Here is an 18998-nt window from a genome sequence, read left to right as displayed (position 1 = left end):
TTTTTATTATCGTGTTATTTTCTCATTTTTTATTCCCATTCAATATTATTTATCATTCATTCCATTTTACCTTCCTATATTGGGTTTATTTGTTTGGTTATTTCTTTCTCTCTTCCTGGTTGCACATGAATACTTACTCTGGACTAGTTTTTTTATCCAGTTAATTCTTGGTATGATCATCTCATTTTATATTCCCATTCAGTATTATTTACCGTTCATTCCATGTTACCTTCCTATATTGTTTTTATTTATTTTTGTTGGTTATTTCTTTTTCTCTCCCCTGTGTCTTATAAATCCTTTCTCTGGTCTAGTTTCCGTATTTAGTTCATTCATGTTTACCCTCTAAAGTTCTTTGTTTTTCCCTAAACCAATCATCACCCTAGGCCTATTCAGATATCTCCCTACCCCCCCACTTCCCTTAACCCTATTACCGGTCTTTTCACACCCTTTGTTCCATTGCCTTTCCCGTTGTACCCTTTGTCCTGGTGAGGTGTTCTGCATTCTCAGGGTTTAAAGTGCCCTTAGTGCCTTTTTGTTTTATCTTATAGGCAAGACATTCTCGTGTTTTATTGCAATTGTGAATCCATCATTCGTAAAACTAAGAAGAAACGCCGTTGTGGTTATACCGTTACTGCCTATAAAGGTACTTTTTTGGGCAAAAGTCGTCTACCCCCATGGAAGATGATATGTGCCATCCGCTTTTTGCATAAACATTCGGACCATGAGACCCTCATGGATGGTATCGACATATCTTCGAAAACTAGTGTCGATTGGAGAAGTTTCTGTTCCCAGGTTACCGAATACTTCGACGTTTTCTTCATATAGGTAAGTCATTCCTCAATAGCCATTATACGTGTTTTGTGACCGGGTTACTTCTAGGCAAGGTTAGGTGGGTTTGTTAGGTTCTGTGGTCTTTCTGTACTATTTATATATTGTGTAACAGTTATATGGAAAAATTATTTAATATTCGAATGGAAATATTTATAATTTCTGCCACTAGTAATGCCATCGTGTCGTTGGTAGTTCTGTGTTCCATTCGTCATCGTTGGTAGTACTGTGAATCAAAGTTAGTCATTCCCCAATGCTTATTATATGAGTTTTGTGACCGGGGTACTTCTAGGCAAGGTTAGGTGGGTTTGTTAGGTTCTGTGGCCTTTTGGTACTTTTTATTTATTGTTTGATAGTTATATGGAAATATTATTTAGTTTACGTATGGAAATATTTAGCATTTCTATCTCTAGTAATGACATCATGCCGTTGGTAACACTGTGTACCATTTGTCATCGTTGGTAGTTCTGTCAACCATTGGTAACGTTACTAATGTTATCGTCCCCTACATCTGTTGTTTATATATTTTAACTCAGTATATATGTCAGCAGTGTTAATATTTATATGGTTCATTTGTATTGTATTTCATTGTGTGATTTCGCACAGGAAATATATGATTTCCTATAGTAGATATCGTGATTTAACTGATTTTCTCATTCATTTCATCCGTAATAACATCAACCAATTCGTCAACTTATAACTAACCGAATTGGTTGATCTGTTTGTTTGTGATTGAAATGATCATCAAAATCGGTTAAATCATGTTATTTGCTATAGGAAATCATATATTTCTTGTGCGAAATCACAGTATGGAATAATATACAAATTTACCGTGAAATGATCACGTAGCCTTATGGCCGTTAGTCAGGTGATTCCGGTAGGGCTCAATAGGTCAACTGCTTCCCACGGGAGGCGTTGTGACATGTTTACAAGACATACATAAATGTTTACTCATGCAATGCTTTCCAAGCATTGCTTTAGCATGGTCTAGTTTCACATCCTGTTATGGCTGTTGTCACACTCCCAACTCGCCCATCACCCCTTGGGTCATGGGTTTATTAATGTATACATTACATATGCACTACAGGTATTAATAGTAATGTTGCACAGTATTGCATTGTTGTAACGTGTTTCGGCACAGTTCATAAGTGTAGTAGCGTATGTTATGAAGGATTTAATCATTCCTTAATTGTCCTAAAGTTAGGATGTGATTCTTCTTACTTTCGTATTGCAGTAGGATTTGATCTTTTTGAGAGCGATGCTTACTTTTGTTGTATGTGTACGAGTTTTGTTTACATATTTTCACTCAAGAGTCACAAGTTGTCAAGACACGATTGAGAGCTGAGGAGCAATGTAAGCCAAGAGCAGAATAAATGTATTTTAAGATTATCAACGTATCATTAAACCCCAAGAAGAAGAATTGGCGACATCGGATGAGATGAAGCACATGTGCCAACCGTGTGGCACACGATCGTACATAGTAACGACATTTCCTTTTTTGTATATATTATGCTTTGTATCTTCACTCTCCCCTTGCACTGATAGGGACCTGAAATAACATGTCTGTTTTTCTCACCATTAACTGTTAACAGCCCCACTTGTCGGTTAAACATGAAATTGCCTGTTATGTTTTTATGTCCTTTTTGCCTGGAGTTTATTTATATATAAACAGATGTTCTGTAATAAAGTTACTCAGTTGCTTTCATCCTGCCTTCTTAGTCACAGCCTCTCTCGGCCCGTCACATTGGTGACCCCAGAAGTCGACTCACTCCTCCCGCCTTCCAACCCCCCTCCGTCATTGGTACTACGGCGAACTCCACGGAAGTTGGCGCCACCCCATTGAAACTTTCGTCGTTCGCCAACGGAGAGGCGTTTGCTTGGTTTCAGCGCACAGAAGTCCAGTTCCGCATCAAGGGCGTGACTCGCTCAACCACCAAAGCAGATTATGTTCTCGCGGCGATACCCGAGGACACCTTCCCAGAAATATCCTACTGGCTTTGTGAACAAGGAGACACCCTAATAGCATATGACGCCCTCAAAACATACCTTCTGCAGAAGTACTCGCCGTCGCCAGCGGCCCGTACAGCAAAGCTTTTTCAGCTCTCTCAACAACCATTGGGGGACCAAAGGGCTTCGCTCGCCCTCAGGGAAAGGACCAGTATCGCTCGCCTGCAGCCTGCCCCAAACGGCTCTCCCCGTGAGGTGAACCTACTTTGTGCCCTTTGGATACGCCGTTTACCCGAACCTGTACGCGGTGCCATACCCGATGTTGATAGTTTACCCATAAAGAAATTGATGACCAAAGCCGATGCCCTTATGGACAGCCACTTCACGACCTTCAAGACCTCCATCAACGTCTCCACTCCTGACAAAGAGGATGCCTATTCAACGTCAACTGAAGCCAACGTGAATGCCGTAGGACATACACGCCTACCCCATGACGAGCCGGAGCGGCGACAAAGGCACCCATCACCCAACAATCGCTCGCGCCCCACCCAACGACTTCTACAGCCACTTACTACCGCTTATCGGCCGCAGTTTTGCTACTACTACTACAGATTCGGGGCAGCCGCGAAGAAATGTGCCAAGGATTGTCAGTGGCCAAAAAAAATTTTAGTAGGCCATCGCTCGTGGCGGTGGCCTCCCGTGTTTCTAATCTTTTCTTTTTACATGATGCAGGAACGGGCGTGCGATTTTTAGTAGACACGGGTGCTTGCCGTTTTCTTTTGCCAAGGGAACTCTTCAGGACACGACGTAGTCTGTCTACGTCTGCCGACATCTGCCTGGTAGCTGCCAACGGATCTGCGATACCCACCCACGGTTACGAGAACCTTACATTATCGTTTGGAAATGGTAAATTTAATTGGAAGTTTCTCATTGCTGACGTCACATTACCAATCCTCGGTGCGGATTTCCTCTTTCATTTCCACCTTCTGGTCAATGTCGCCCACCAACGATTGGTCAACACAGATTCGTACTTGTCGACACCTATTCAGCCCGCCCCCTCTAATCTCGCCCTCCACATCAGCGCTCCCACGGATGCCTACGCCCACCTCCTCACGTCGTACCCTGAAGTTTTCCGTCAAGAACTTCGCCAAATGCTCACGGCTCCTGCCAAGCACGGTATTTATCACCATATCAAGACGATGGGACCCCCAGTCTTCGCAAAATTCAGACGTCTGGCATCGGAACGATTGGCAGCTACCAAACAGACGTTCACCGAAATGGAGGAAATGGACCGTTGCCAAAAGGCCTCCAGCACATGGTCGTCACCCTTACACATCGTTCTGAAGAAAGACGGCTCCCTCTGTCCATGCGGGGATTACAGGCGCCTGAACATGCAAACAGAACCGGATCACTACCCCCTCCCAAACATCGCCAACGGGACCTCTTACCCACACAAAGCTAGGGTTTTCTCCCCGCTCGACCTCCTGAAGGGGTATTATCAGGTGCCTATGAACCCAAAAGACATCCCCAAGACCACCATCACCACTCCGTTTGGTACATACACCTTCAATTACTCCTGTTTTGGCCTTCGTAATGTTGGGGCCACTTTTCAACGTCTCATGGATGGCATCTTAGGGGACCTCCCCTTCTGTGTGTTATGTGGACGACATACTTGTGTTCTCTTCCTCAAAAGAGGAACACCTCTGTCACCTGCGCATCGTGCTCGACCGCCTGCAACAAAACGGCCTTGTAGTCCGGTATGACAAGTGTACCTTTGGCACCAACAAAGTGTCATTCTTAGGGCACTGCATCACTCCTCGAGGAGTCCATCCCCTCCCTGGGAAGGTAGCAGCCGTTCAGAACTTCCCCACACCCTCGACCGTCAAAGCTCTGCAGGAATTCTTGGGCATGATCAACTATTATCACCATTTTCTGCCAGCCATTGCTGCCACTCTTGCTCCCTTCTATGCCTCCCTCAAGGGCAAGCCAAAAGAGCTGAAATGGGGTCCCCTTCAAGAAGCAGGCTTCTGCAATGCAAAGAAGGCCCTATCAACCGCTGCAGCCCTCACTTTTCCTATCCCACATGCCACTCTCCTTCTCTCCACCGATGCTATTGGTGCAGTACTCAAACAGGTGGTCAACTGCTCGCCTCGCCCATTGGCCTTCTTCAGCAAAAAAATGTCCAAGGCAGAATCGGGTTACTTTACCTTCGATTGCAAATTGTTGGCAGTGCACTTGGCTGTCCGTCACTTTCGCCATTTCTTAGAAGGTACGCCCTTCGACATTCGCACAGACCACATGCCTCTGGTGCACGCCTTCATTCGACAGTCTGACGTCCCTGGGAAAATGAATCCGGTTGCCGATGCCCTGTCAAGAAAGACGTTGGCTGCCGTTCAACTGGGATTGGATTACAACGCCTTGGCTGAAGCCCAACGACAGGATCCAGATTATCAAGCATGTAGGACATCCTGCACATCCCTCCGTTGGGAAGACATCCCCCTCGACGACTCCAACACCACCCTCCTCTGTGACGTCAGTACTGGTAGACCGCGACCTTGGATTCCTGCTCCCATGCGCCGACAGGTGTTTGATTCCATTCACAGCCTTTCACATCCCTCGTTCCGTTCTACTGCACAGCTGCTGAAGACGAAGTTCATTTGGCACGGCATTTCTAAGGATGCTAAGGATTGGGTCCGCGCTTGTACTTCTTGCCAAACTTCCAAAGTACATCGACACACGGATTCAGGAGTGGGCACCTTTCCTCAACCTCAGCGTCGTTTCGCCCACATTCACGTCGATGTTGTAGGCCCCCTACCCACATCACAAGGACATCGTCACCTGTTTACCGTCATCGACCGCTCCACTCGTTGGCCTGCAACGTCCGCCTCATGTACATCTGCCTTACTCTCAGGATGGATTGCAAGATTTGGTATCCCTGAGCATATTACTTCTGGCAGGGGTACCACTTTCACCTCTCAATTGTGGACATCATTAGCGAATCTCCTGGGCATCACCCTACATCAGACAACTGCCTACGCCCCCGCTGCCAATGGAATGTTTGGTTTTCATCATACCCTCAAAGCAGCTTTGATGTCCCGCTGCAAGGATTTCAACTGGTTTACTCAGCTTCTCTGGATCCTTCTGGGACTAAGGACCACTTCTAAAGACGCCCTCGACGTCTCGGCAGCTGAAATGGTGTATGGCGACCCGTTGGTCGTCCCTGCCTAATTTTTTCCTTCTGCAACCTCCTCCAACGATCTCCAGCGCATACATCACATCGTGGGAAAATTTACTCCATGCAGCCAGACTTATAAGCCCCCAGCGAAGCATCACATACCGACAGACTTGCACTCTGCAACGCACGTCTTCCTACGCAACGACACTAGCAAGCCACCACTAACGCCCCTTACATGGTCCCTTTCCTTGTGATCCGACGCAGTCCGAAAGCATTCCTACCAAACATTCGTGGCCAAGAAGACAGGGTCTCCATTGATCGTCTAAAACCTGCTTATCTCCTGCCAGATGACCCGCCTATAGTTCGCCTCTCTAGATCAGGGCACCCTATTTAACATGTACAATATGTCATTTTTTGGGGGGGAGGGTAGCCATGTACCAACCGTGTGTCACACGATCGTACACAATAACGACATTTCATTTTTGGTAGATATTATGCTTTGTATCTTTGCTCTCCCCTCGCACTGATAGGGACCTGAAATCATTCTGTTTTTCTCACCATTAACTGTTAACAGCACCGGTTGTCGGTTGAACATGAAATTGCCTGTTATGTTTTTATGTCCTTTTTGCCTGGAGTTTATGTATATATAAATGGATGTTCTGTAATAAAGATACTCAGTTGCTTTCATCCTGCCTTCTTAGTCACAGCCTCTCTCGGCCCGTCACAAACAACACTAATGAATGGATATTATTCCAGGTATGTATGAAGGTGCCATTCCATTGTGGTTAATCAATAACCCCCCCCCCCCCATCTCTCTCTCTCTCTCTCTCTCTCTCTCTCTCTCTCTCTCCTCTCTCTCTCTCTCTCTCTCTCTCTCTCTCTCCTTACTAACTAAATTAAACACAATCTAGTTTTCCTGATGTAAATAAGACAATTAAAACTACTGTTGTGTTACAATATAAAGATACAATAAATATATGGACAATTTTGGCGAGAGTTCAATACCATAACTGAAAAAAAAAATTATTAACGCACTTAATAACGTATCAAAATTAATCCATAATACAAGACATTATACAACACTACCGTTACGTTATCAATTCGATCCTAACCAACTTCCACAGCTTTGATAACGATCAAAACAAAGGTTAATCTTAACCTTTAGAATTGAATAGAATAATAGAATTGCCTCAGACACAATGCTCTTGAGTCTTGAGGGGTTTCACTCAGCATTGCACATAATTACTAATAAGCAAGCACACAAACATTATTGATGCCCTCCAAAATAAAAAAAAAATCCTTTACACAAACCAAAATAATTCATGCTTAAAGAGGCGAAAAGTCACAAAAACAAATAAAATATCAGTCAATAGATACGCGTATGAAAAGAAAACATGGCCAATCTTATAATGGTAACAATAAGTCAACTTTCATAAAAACAATTGCTCATTTATTAAATTCTTCGGTTTTATTTTCACGGCGAGAATGTTCTCAGACCATCGTAACTAGTTTTTTTTTTTCTTTTGCGCTGTGTGTTTGATAAAGGGAAACATTATATATGTATTTTTGTTTTCGTTTAATTATTAGTTACCCCTAATATCTTGTTTAATATGTTTGATAAAAGGCAATAGTATAAACATATTTTTTCCTGGGTTATATATGTGATTTTTATATTTGTATTAAGAAAATTACTATTATAATTTATTCTTTCTTTGTTTTGATCAGCTAAATCAATGTTTACTTATAAAGAATATTAATAAACTCTGAGATCAGTATTTTTCGGGACCGAACATTCTGGGATCGAATTTTCGCTTGCCCAATTTTCCTAATTTTTCTTGTAATATGTCTGAAAACAAGAAATATTATCAATATACTTATTGCTGTCATGTACATTAGCTTTTTAAGTGTCATCAATATAATCACTTCTATTTTGCTTCGTATTGATTTGGATGAGTTTAAGGTTTTCATGCTTAGTTTACTAACAATTTCCTGGAACGAATTTTATGGCCACCATATTATATATAGGCTATGAAAAATATGTAGAAGTATGTGTTTTATACAGTGAGCTTAATGACCTTTTTAAGAGTACTATGACTATCAAAAGTTGTTGTGTGTGAACATTGAACTCTGTTATAGGTGACGTGTGTTAAGTCTGAGTCACTGGTTTACAAAAAAAAAAAAAAAAAAAAAAAAAAATTTTGGTCTGAGGCAAGAATGGGGATATGAGTTGTACACCCGTTGGTGGAACAGTCTCTCACAGGAGATTCGGTCATTTTGAAGGGAATAGGAGGTAAGGATGTTACTTCTATTTGCCATTTGAAACTGTCATGCGAGTTGGTGACAGGTCATTTTGATTTTATGGTAAAGGATTCATTGGCTGTCGAAGGAGTGGAATTCCTACTGAGAAATGAGGTTGGTGGACCACAATGTGTGCCTTGTCCTATTGTAATGGAGAAACCACTGAAGAGTAGTCCTATGACTGAACTCAAGAACGACTACCTGTATCTGTTTCCTAGTTGTGTGACAACTAGGAGTATGATGAAGAAAGTGGCTGCAGAAGAAGACACAGAAACCGACGAGACGACGAACTTGAAAGATTTATTTACGGAAGAAGAGGTGTCCCATAATAGTACGCAAAAGGAGAGCTCTCAAGAGAGCCCGATTGGAGAGGAACGACAGATGAATGAACAGGAAAACAAGGAAGCAATGGACTTGGAAGAAATAGAAAACTCAGCATTAGTAGGAGGACAAGTGAGTCTGAAATGGCTGATACAATTGTAACAGAAGGATGCGACGCTAACAGAATTAATGTACCGTGAGGTGGATGAGACAGAGGTACAGCAGTCTCCCACCTGTTATTATCCCTAGGAATGCTGAATGGGGCATATACCGTCAGATATTAATTCCAGCACCGCTGAGAAGACAGGTGATTGTCGTAGCACATGAGATGGGAAACATGGGGATAAGAAAGACGATAGAGATGATTATGAAACACATTTTTGGGCCTGGCATGCATAACGATGTGAGCCAGTTTTTCCATGCATGTCACGTTTGTCAGATAGCTGGAAAGCCACACGAGTACATCAAGAAAGCTCCCTTACACCCGATTGAAGTATGAGGAGAACCCTTCAGCAAGGTGATGATTAACATTGTGGGACCATTACCGAGAACGAAGAAAGGCCACAAATATATGTTAATTTTAATGTGTCCAGTGATGAGGTACCCAGAAGCCATACCTGTCAGTAACATCAGTGCCATAATAATCGCCATGAAGTTACTAGACTTTTTACCACGTTTGGTATTCCAAAAATCGTTCAGAGGCACCGAGGAACAAATTTCACGTCAAAATTGTTTAAGGACATGATGAAACTATTGGATGTGAAACAACAACCGTCTACTGCTTATCCCCCAGAGACCCAAGGTGCATTAGAAAGATTTCATCAAACCCTTAGGAGTATGTTAACCAAGTACTGCAACGAAACAGGAAATGAATGGGACATTGGGCTACCTTTAATGTTATTTGAGGTACGCAATGCTTATCAAGAAAGCATGGAATGTAGCAAGAATGAAATAGTGTTCGAACGAGAAGTAAGAGGACCGATTAAAATGTTGACAGAAATAATGAAAGATCGAGAGGAAATGGATGGAGAATATGTAAAGAATTTGAGGAAAAGGATCAGCGAGATGAGGAAATTTTCCCTTGAAACCCTGAAAATGAGTCAAGGAAAAATTAGGAAAAGATATGAAAGTAAGGACAGACAGTTTGCAGTAGCACAGTAGGTATTGGTTTTCTTACCGATAAAGAGATTCCCACTCACCAACAAGTTCCAAGGACCATTCAGGATTTTGGAGAAGATCAGTGACCAGATCTACATTATCGAAACCCAAGGAAGAAAGAAAAGTCAAAGGAAGGTACATGTTAACTTATTGAAACCATACATCAACGAAAACGGGACCGAAGCTTCGCAGGTGTGCATGGCGCAGACCATTCCATCCATGGAAGACGACAACGGATATGAGGTAGGGGCTGTAAGCAAAGTGAATAATTCGTCCATCATTAGGAACTTAGAAGGGAAATGAACTCGTTTGAACAAGGTGCAACAAGAGAAATTAAGTCGACTGATTAAAAGTTTCTCTGAAATTTTCTCAGACGTCCCAAAGTGAACCAACTTGACGACGCATGAGATATACATCAAGACCAAGGAAAGACCATTCAAACAATGCCCTTATTGATTGTTGCCATATCACCAAGAAATCAGGAGAAAAGAAATGGACTATTTGTTACAAAACAGAATAGCTGAACCAAGCTCTAGCACTTACAGTTCTCCATGCTTGATCGTGAAAAAACCCGACGGATCTTTCAGGATGTGTATGGACTATCAAAAATTGAAGTCGATTAGTGTGGCTGACAATTATCCATTGCCACTCATAGACCAACTACTCGACAACATTGGGCAAGCGAGGTTCGTCTCCAAGATGAATTTGTTAAAAGGTTATTATCAAATTCCTTTGGACGACACCCCAAAATTATTATCAGTTTTTATAGCCCGTTGGGGTTGTATTAATACACAGTCATGCTATTTGGTCTAATTTACACACCCGCTACCTTTCAACAAGTGATGGATAACCTTCTAGGATTGATTGAAGGAGTAGGCGTATATCTCAACAATATTGTAATATATTCATCGACAAGGGAAGAACATCTCCGAATCCTGGAGAAGGTGTTTCATAAGCTGCGAGGAGCACTTCTGACGATTAACCTGGAAAAGAGTGAATTTGGAAAGGCCACAGTTCGGTACTTAGGATTCTGAGTCAGAAGAAGGAAAACCGCCCCGGTAGCTTCTAACATCGAAGGAATAAGGAAAACTTCACCCCCTACAATGAGGAAGCAATTACAATGACTTTTAGGGATGGCAGAATTCTACAGATGGTTTTGCCCAAATTTTTCGGCTGTAGTCGCTCCCTTAACAGATTTGACTAGACCCAAGAAAAAGTTTGTATGGCCCAGCGGGTGCCAGGAATCTTTCGACAGGATTAAGGCCATATCAACTTCAAAACTGATACTGCAAGCACTGGATGTCAACAAGAAATTCCTTATCCAAGTGGATGCGTCAGACAATGGTATTGGACCTGTCCTATTGCAAGATGGCAAGGAGGGAATTTTTCACCCCGTCTGTTTTATGTCGTCGAAGCTGAAGAAGCATCAACGAGCCTACTCGACAGTATAAAAGGTTATGCTAGCGTTAATCCCAGCGATAAAGAAGTTTGAAGTTTATGTAAATAGAACACAGAAGAAGAAATTGCTGTTTATTCAGATCACAATCCTTCAACTTTTGTTAATAAAATGAACAATAGTAATCAAAGGATAACTAGGTGGTCGTTACGTTTGAAACCATATTGTATTAATGTAAAGCATATATCAGATGAAGAAAATGTGGTTGCAGATTATTTATCTTGGGCTGAATCGGTGGATTCAGGCCCGGAATGAATAATCTTTTTGGGGGAGCTATCTTACCAAACTGATCTTCATGTGAGTAGAATATTTTATTCACGTATTTTATTTGAGTATTTGAGAGATGTATAGCTAGCTTGTAAGGCGAGTTACACTCTCATAGGATTAAGTAATGTATGAAAATCTCATAAGAGTTTCGTCATTCTTTTAGTTGTATTTTCATTCAGTTCCGTATATGTAAATTTACGGTATTTTAAAGAATTAAATATTAATTTCACAGTTTTGCTACAAATTCTTATGTAACTTGTTAAAAGGTATGCTATATGACACACACGCTAGGGATTGCATCATGTGTCCACGTGGTTGGAAGAGGCATGCTGGTTCTAGACTAAAGTTTATTTTTTTTTAATGTTGTGAGACAAGGTGGGCGGAGTTAGCTGAGAGAGTTGCCTCGCAAGCGGCGATAATACCCTTACTTTCATTATGCCAAGTTGGCAACCTTGACGCCGCTAGACCATGGCCCACGCTTCTAGACGGCCAATCTGGAAGATTCTGGAATGAATTAAGTTGATACATGGAGCCTTGCAATGCATAAGAAGCAGAAAACATCCAGCCTAACCCTCAGAAGAGCTATCGTCTAACAGTCCTCTTCAGCATATATTCAGTCACTATGTATTTCCTCTCCAACGTACATAGCGTTTCCTCTCCAAAGTGCAAAGTGTTTTCTCTCAAATGTGAATTATGTTTGTTCAAACATTGGAATTTCTGTGGTTTAAGATATAAGAAGTGCCTTGTATATGTGAGTAGCGGTATACTATAAAATTTAATTGTTTTTTTGTGATTGGCCCTGTGAGATTAGGTTAAACAGTGAAGTGTATATATCTTTTGCTTAACTGTTTGGTAATCTTGTGTGAGCCCAAGGAAGTGAAGAGTAACAGTTAAGTTTATGTAAGTGTAAATTTTGTTTATTTTCTACAGTGTTAAAGCGTCAACATTTTTCAATAATTGTCAAAATCAAATATTTTCATAAATTGATTTCTAGTGAAACAAATGACTGGTTAATTTTTTCGAAGTATCATTTTTGTCTTAGTCTAAGGTCTAGTTCAGATTTAATATTTCGAGTGATTTATTTCTGGTGTTACTTTGTTTTTATTTGTTATGTTAAATATTTATTTTTTGTAAAGTGTATTATTTCGATCACCAATAATTAGTTCAGATTTGCTCGTATCCCTGACTAAGAACCGAAGTAAGAGCATTTCCCGTTAAAGGTGAAGTAATCACTCAGTTTTGTTTTAATTGTAAAGTAAAGAGACCTATTAGATATTCAGCGTTCATATATGTTATCGTCTGGGAGTTGCGTATTATTCTCAGAGCTCGGAGGTTTTCAATTGTGTATCAAATTATGTAATATAAAGCAGGTGAGTTTTGGAGCTCGGGAATTTTCGTAATTCACGAGTTGTATATATACATACATACATACATATATATATATATATATATATATATATATATATATATATATATATATATATATATATATATATATATATATATATATATATATATATATATATATGTGTGTGTGTGTGTGTGTGTGTGCATATGAATGTGTTTAGCTCGTGAACCTTTTATCAATAAAGATGGCTGCTCCATTTTCCATTCAGTAAAACCCTTTTAGTAGGAAATTTCAGAAATGAGGAAAACGCAATACATATTTTGTTTTCCTTCTAGATGAGCAACAATTTACTTGATTATTTTTAATGATTGTGAAACCAGAGCCATAATAATCCAGCCTGGCTAATAATTCTATTATTTCCTCGCCAAAGAAATGGAGACTCTCCCAGGTGAGTGGACACCTACCTCACATGTCATGTCGCCTTCGAGAGTACATCGCAGAAGACGTCCGGAAGTGTACGATAAGGAAGAACCGAAAGACCCACATCTTGTACATTGGCGATTCTCGCATTCGCCAGCATGTCGAAGTCATGATCGACTTGCTTCGGGATCTTCATCTTAAAATTACAACTTATGAAGTAAGTAGTTTTAAGTAGATGAATAAAATGTACAAAACCAATGGAAAGTGAATTAGAAGAAATATTTATACCTAGAAGGTAAGGTATAAAAAGAAAGGAGAGCATGTAAGTACTCATAAAATGGGAAGAAAAGTACAGCTAAGTAATGCCTACAGAGTAAAGTGCTAGGTTAGAGAGTTTCGGGGTTCTTTGACTGGCCAGACAGTACTACACTGGATCTTTCTCTCTGGTTACGGTTAACTTTCCCTTTGCCTACACATATAAAGAATAGTCTGGTCTATTATTGACAGATACTCCTCTGTCCTCATACACCTGACAACACTGAGATTACCAAACAATTCTTTTTCACCCGAGGGGTTACAGCACTGTAATTGTTCAATGGCCACTTTCCTCTTGTTAAGGGTAGAAGAGACTCTCTAGCTATGGTAAGCAGCTCTTCTATGAGAAGGACACTCCAAAATCAAACCATTGTTCTCTAGTCTTGGGTAGTGCCATAGCCTCTGTACCATGGTCTTCCACTGTCTTGGGTTAGAGTTCTCTTGCTTTAGGGTACACTCGGGCACACTATTCTATCTTAGTTCTCTTCCTCTTGTTTTGTTAAAGTTTTTATACTTTATATACGAAATATCTATTTCAATTTTGTTATTGTTCTTAAAATCTTTTATTTTTCCTTGTTCCCTTTCCTCCCTATGCTATTTTCACTGTTGGAGCCCTTGGGCTTTTAGCATCCTGCTTTTCCAACTAGGCTTGTAACTTAGCAGGTAATAATAATAATAATAATAATAATAATAATAATAATAATAATAATAATAATAATAATTAATGAAAAAAATATTAATATTATAAAGTGCTTATATCGGGGGAAGAAAATCTTTAATTCAAAGTACACCACATGTGAGATGAATCACGGAAGAAGACTAAGAGCCAATTTATTATTTACAAAGTAAGATGTGATTAATGAAATACAATTTAACCATAAAAGAAACCCTTTCTGGTACAATCCAGGAACATAAGTGGAGGGTTACCCTTAACTCTGCACTCTTTGGTGTAAATGCAACAGTTCCTCCTTTATTTAAATCAGATGGTTCTGTCACTCGCTGTCCAAAGGAAAAGGCAATCGTTTTGGCCATATTGTTTGACTCTGAGCAGAGTATTGAGAAACTTGATTTTTCTCATTCCTGTTTTCCTGATGCTAAACTAACTATTTTATCTTTTTGTTCTCGTGAAATTAAAGCTCTCTTGGTGGAACTTGTTGCTTATGGAGGTGTAGACCTAAATGGTACTTTTTCCGTTGTTTTTTATAAAGACTGAAGACTTCTTAGCTCAAAGTTTTCTGTTATTTTGCGTAAGTCAGCAAGAAGAGGAGCTTGTAGCACTTGTTGGAGAATTGATATGTTACTCCACTATGTAAATATGTTTATGGTACCCCAAGTCCAGCTGATTACCGCCCAATTTCCATCATTTCCATATCATCCAAAGTTTTTGAACATATTTTGGCAATACGTCTAAGTAGGTTTGCTGACGGTAATCATATAAAAGCCTTGGAGCATGTGACGCCCTTCTTACAATCTCAATTGGTGTACAAAAATCCCTTAATTGAGATCAGGAAGTTCTTATGACTGCCCTTGATTTAAGGGCTGCCTTTGACCGTGTTAATCATGAGGCCTTTGTTTTCAAACTCAAACAGTTGGATGTGGGTGAGTCTTTTCTCAGCATCATTATTAAATTTTTAAGCGAAAGATTGCAAAGAGTTGTTGATGGGCGCCATAGTGAGTATAGGGATGTGATATCTGATGTTCCTCAGGGTAGCGTTCTTGGCCCATTACTTTTCATACTATTTACACATGTAGTTTGGCCTGGAAAACAAGCTCGTTGTATATGTAGATAATGCTTCTCTCTTTACATCAATTCAATCTCTTGGATGTAGATATAGGGATGCTGAATCTCTTGATAGAGATCTAGCTAAAATTCATGCATGGTGCAAATTATGGTGCATAAAGTTGAATCCTAACAAAACTCAAAGTATGGTTATAAGTAGGTCGAGGACAGTTGCTCCTCAACATCCGGATCTCAGTATTGATAATGTTTCTTTAACTCTGTGCGATTCTTCCCAGATTTTAGGTGTGATTTACTTTTGAGAAACATAAAATCTGTCTTCTTCAGTTTCACAAAAAAATTGGCTTTATGAGAAAGTCTTGTAAGATTTTCAGAGATCAATTTATTCTGAAGAAGAGTTTTAATTCCTTCATTTTACCTTGTTTCGAGTATTTTTCACCTGTCTGGTCTTCAGCTGATGACTCATCTAAATTTTCTAGACAGGAACTTACGGTCTATTAATTTTCATATTTCTGATCTAGATATTAATCTCTGGCACCGTCGTTCAATTAGTTGGTTATGCATTTTACATAATATTTTTCATAATTCCGATCATCCTTAACATTTTGATCTTCCCGAACAGTACCATCCTGTTTGTAATACTAGGCATGCAATTAATTATAATAGTCATGCCTTCTCCATCATGAGGCTCAATACTATACAGTATTCTAGAAATTTTATTCGAGCTGTGACCAAGTTGTGGAATGATCTTCCTAATCTGGTTGTTGAATTGGTAGAACTTCACAAGTTCAAACTTTCAGTAAATGTTTATATGTTGAACAGGCTGTCATAAGTCTCTTTTTATAGTTTACATATCAAAGATATGTTTTAATATTGCTACATATCTTAAAATATTTTGTTTTGTTATTCATTACTTCCGATATAGTTTATTTCTTTATTTCCTTTCCTTACTGGGCTATTTTCCCCATTAGAGCTCCTGGGCTCATATCATCCATGTTTTCCAACTAGGGTTGTAGCTTAGATAATAATAATAATAATAATAATAATAATAATAATAATAATAATAATAATAATGAAGAGAAAACTCAGTAATTATGAAGCAAGAGTGTTCAATATCATTGATGATCATTTAAAATATCAAGATTGTAATATTATAGCAAGATATTCATTAGAGTGACTTTTACTCTAAATTTAACTTTTTAAATGTTAAATATGTTTGAAACTTAGTATCTACTAAGTAGCAATCGTTAAGGGTTTCCAAAAGAAAAATCTGACTAGTTGAAAACCTCATCCAGTTGCCTGTTTCATTCCTAAAGCAGTGTTCCGGAAACTATAGCATTTTAAGCATATGGGGACAGTACAACTCACTTAACAGAGATTAAGTAAATATCGCTATTCCTGAAAAGTTAAAAACTTTAAAGATGAAATTTTAAACTGTGAACTGTAAAGTACTAGTTGTAGCATAGATAGATATGTGAATTAACTATAAACCCAATTACTAGCGCACAAAGCAATACAAATCCTTTTCAAAGAAATACATTTATGACCTTGTAGCAAACACTGCCATTTCTTAAAAAAAAGAAAAAAAAAAAAAACTATATCTTGTCAATAACGTGGGAAATTTCAACACTAAACATTCATATATCTAAATTCAATTATCATATGATTATGCTCATCTGATGATAATGTTGCTTTCACATGCATGTAAAATGCATTAAAATCAGCTTGCAAAAGTATTTTGTTACTTGATAAACATAACGTAATTGTTTTATCACTGCACCTAATTTCTTTCTATCTTACAGGGAGAAATTTTAAGCGTGGAGGAGTTTCTTGGAGAAAAGGGAATGAAATATTGGAGTAAATACAAACATAATTTTAAAGTGGAGAGCTTAAAAGTACCTGGTTTCTTGGTCGAATTCAAATGGGCCGCTTTCCTTGACTGGGGAGACACGCCTAAGAAGGTCAATGATAATTTTTCCTTTTGGATGAAACGCGCCTCAGTCGCATGGGGAAACTATGTTCATTATGTCAGGAATGGATCAAATTATGATTCACCCGTCGAGACAGGTGGTGTGGTAAAAGACGGCCGTACTACTACTGAAAGAGGGGGCAAGATCATTCACAAGGCTCAAGGAATTGAAGGACCAGCAGCCTCGCACAGAAATTCCAACAAATTAGACGCCGAAGATTTGCCTGGTAGAGGAAAACAGCACTGGCCAACAGATAACCAGAAGACAAGAGTTGGTGCCTTCGAAATACTGAGTCGTTTGATTTCTTCTCCAAAGGGAAATTTACCAGACATTGTCCTCTTGAACACAGGCGCATGGCTCTTGCAAGAATACCATAGATTAGCACCACTGGAAGCCATAGATCTAAGCAGTATGGTTGTCATGGACACGTTGCGACCGCTTCTCTCAAAACTGGCAGACCGCACCACTGTAGTATGGCTGGCCCCAGATCCATTCAAAGAGCACATATCTCACATATTAGACGACACCGGAAAGTACACCCACGAGATCAACGACATTTTGGAATGGCAACTGAATGCTCAAGCCTTGTTGAAACCATCTCGCGTACTCTTCTGGGATACATTCCTGCCAATTTCTTATGCGTCTAGAGAAGATTGTATGTACTTCAGCAGCGAGGGTGTGAATTTTACGAGTCTTCCAAAATACAAAGTGTTTCAACCTCTGCTGACTTGGAACTGCCAAGAGAGGGTCCATGTTGGGTTTGAGGCGCTAAGCGTAGCAGTGCAGATGGTGCTAAATCATGCTTGTAACCCTTACCTTGACAATGGATACTGTTGCTCTGAAATGCATAGTTGATGTATTGATGGCACGTCCATTCTCCTTATTGAAATGTAAACATAAGGAAATATACCATTGAAAATTTTATCTATTCTTTTTATGTTTAAGTTATCAAATGTCTTATCTTACAGCAGGCCTAAATAAATCTAATTTATTCAAATCCCATACATATTTTCGATTGGTGTAAAGTTTAAATATGGGACATTTGGGCATAAGAAACATGAATGAAAGATCACCACAGGCAAACATTCATTAGGTAACGATGCATGATAAAATCTATTAAATAAAATCAATAAAAAGAATAAAATGAGATCTGAATCTGCCTTTAAGATCACAGATTTCGATCGTTCTTTGCTTAAATGTATAATTATATTGAGTGACTGAAGAACATCCTCTAGATTATTTATTGATTATGTCATTAATTAATAAAACTAAGATAAAGATTAATACCTGGCTTTGGGAATAAAGTTTGAGGAAACAAAAAACTTTCACTTGACCTTAATGATAGAAAAGTTTATTATGAATTACAAAAATGAAATTAAACATATATGATATAAACATCAATTGTACATATTCCAAGTAAAACCAATAGACTCTATAAATTGTTTTATGAAAGACACATTAATGTTGTACCTTAAAATTTAAGGTACCCTACCTAGTTGATATGTAGCAATATAAAATAAAGACATAAATATATAGATAACCATTGCTCATCACATCATAAAAGCTGTATAAATTTCGTTTTAGTTTTAGATGATTATTTACCTAATTATTCAGTACAATGAAAATTGTCAAATGTTAATTTAGGTTATCAGATTTAGCACCCTCTAAGGGACAAATCCCCATCATGGACAGTTAATGGTCAACATCAAACTATGGCAGACTGCATTGTCCTTCTGCATCTTGCATCGACTACTTTG

At 39.2% G+C, this 18998-nt stretch overlaps 1 protein-coding gene across 1 annotated transcript in view; it reads left to right on the top strand.

Annotated features, from left to right (window-relative positions):
• Positions 1–18445, top strand: part of LOC137650175 (uncharacterized) — an 81200-nt gene extending 62755 nt beyond the window's left edge. The window contains exons 2-3 of the mRNA XM_068383340.1: positions 13229–13435; positions 17074–18445. Of these exons, the coding sequence (XP_068239441.1) occupies positions 13229–13435; positions 17074–18096 (1230 nt within the window). The 3' untranslated portion in view covers positions 18097–18445. The remainder of the gene's footprint in view (positions 1–13228; positions 13436–17073) is intronic.
• Positions 18446–18998: the final 553 nt, after the last annotated feature.

Source organism: Palaemon carinicauda, chromosome 11 (assembly GCF_036898095.1).
Source record: "Palaemon carinicauda isolate YSFRI2023 chromosome 11, ASM3689809v2, whole genome shotgun sequence".
NCBI classification, from domain to species: domain Eukaryota; kingdom Metazoa; phylum Arthropoda; class Malacostraca; order Decapoda; family Palaemonidae; genus Palaemon; species Palaemon carinicauda.
The sequence above is the reverse complement of the archived record's forward strand: the minus strand, read 5'-3'. Positions and strand labels throughout refer to the sequence as shown.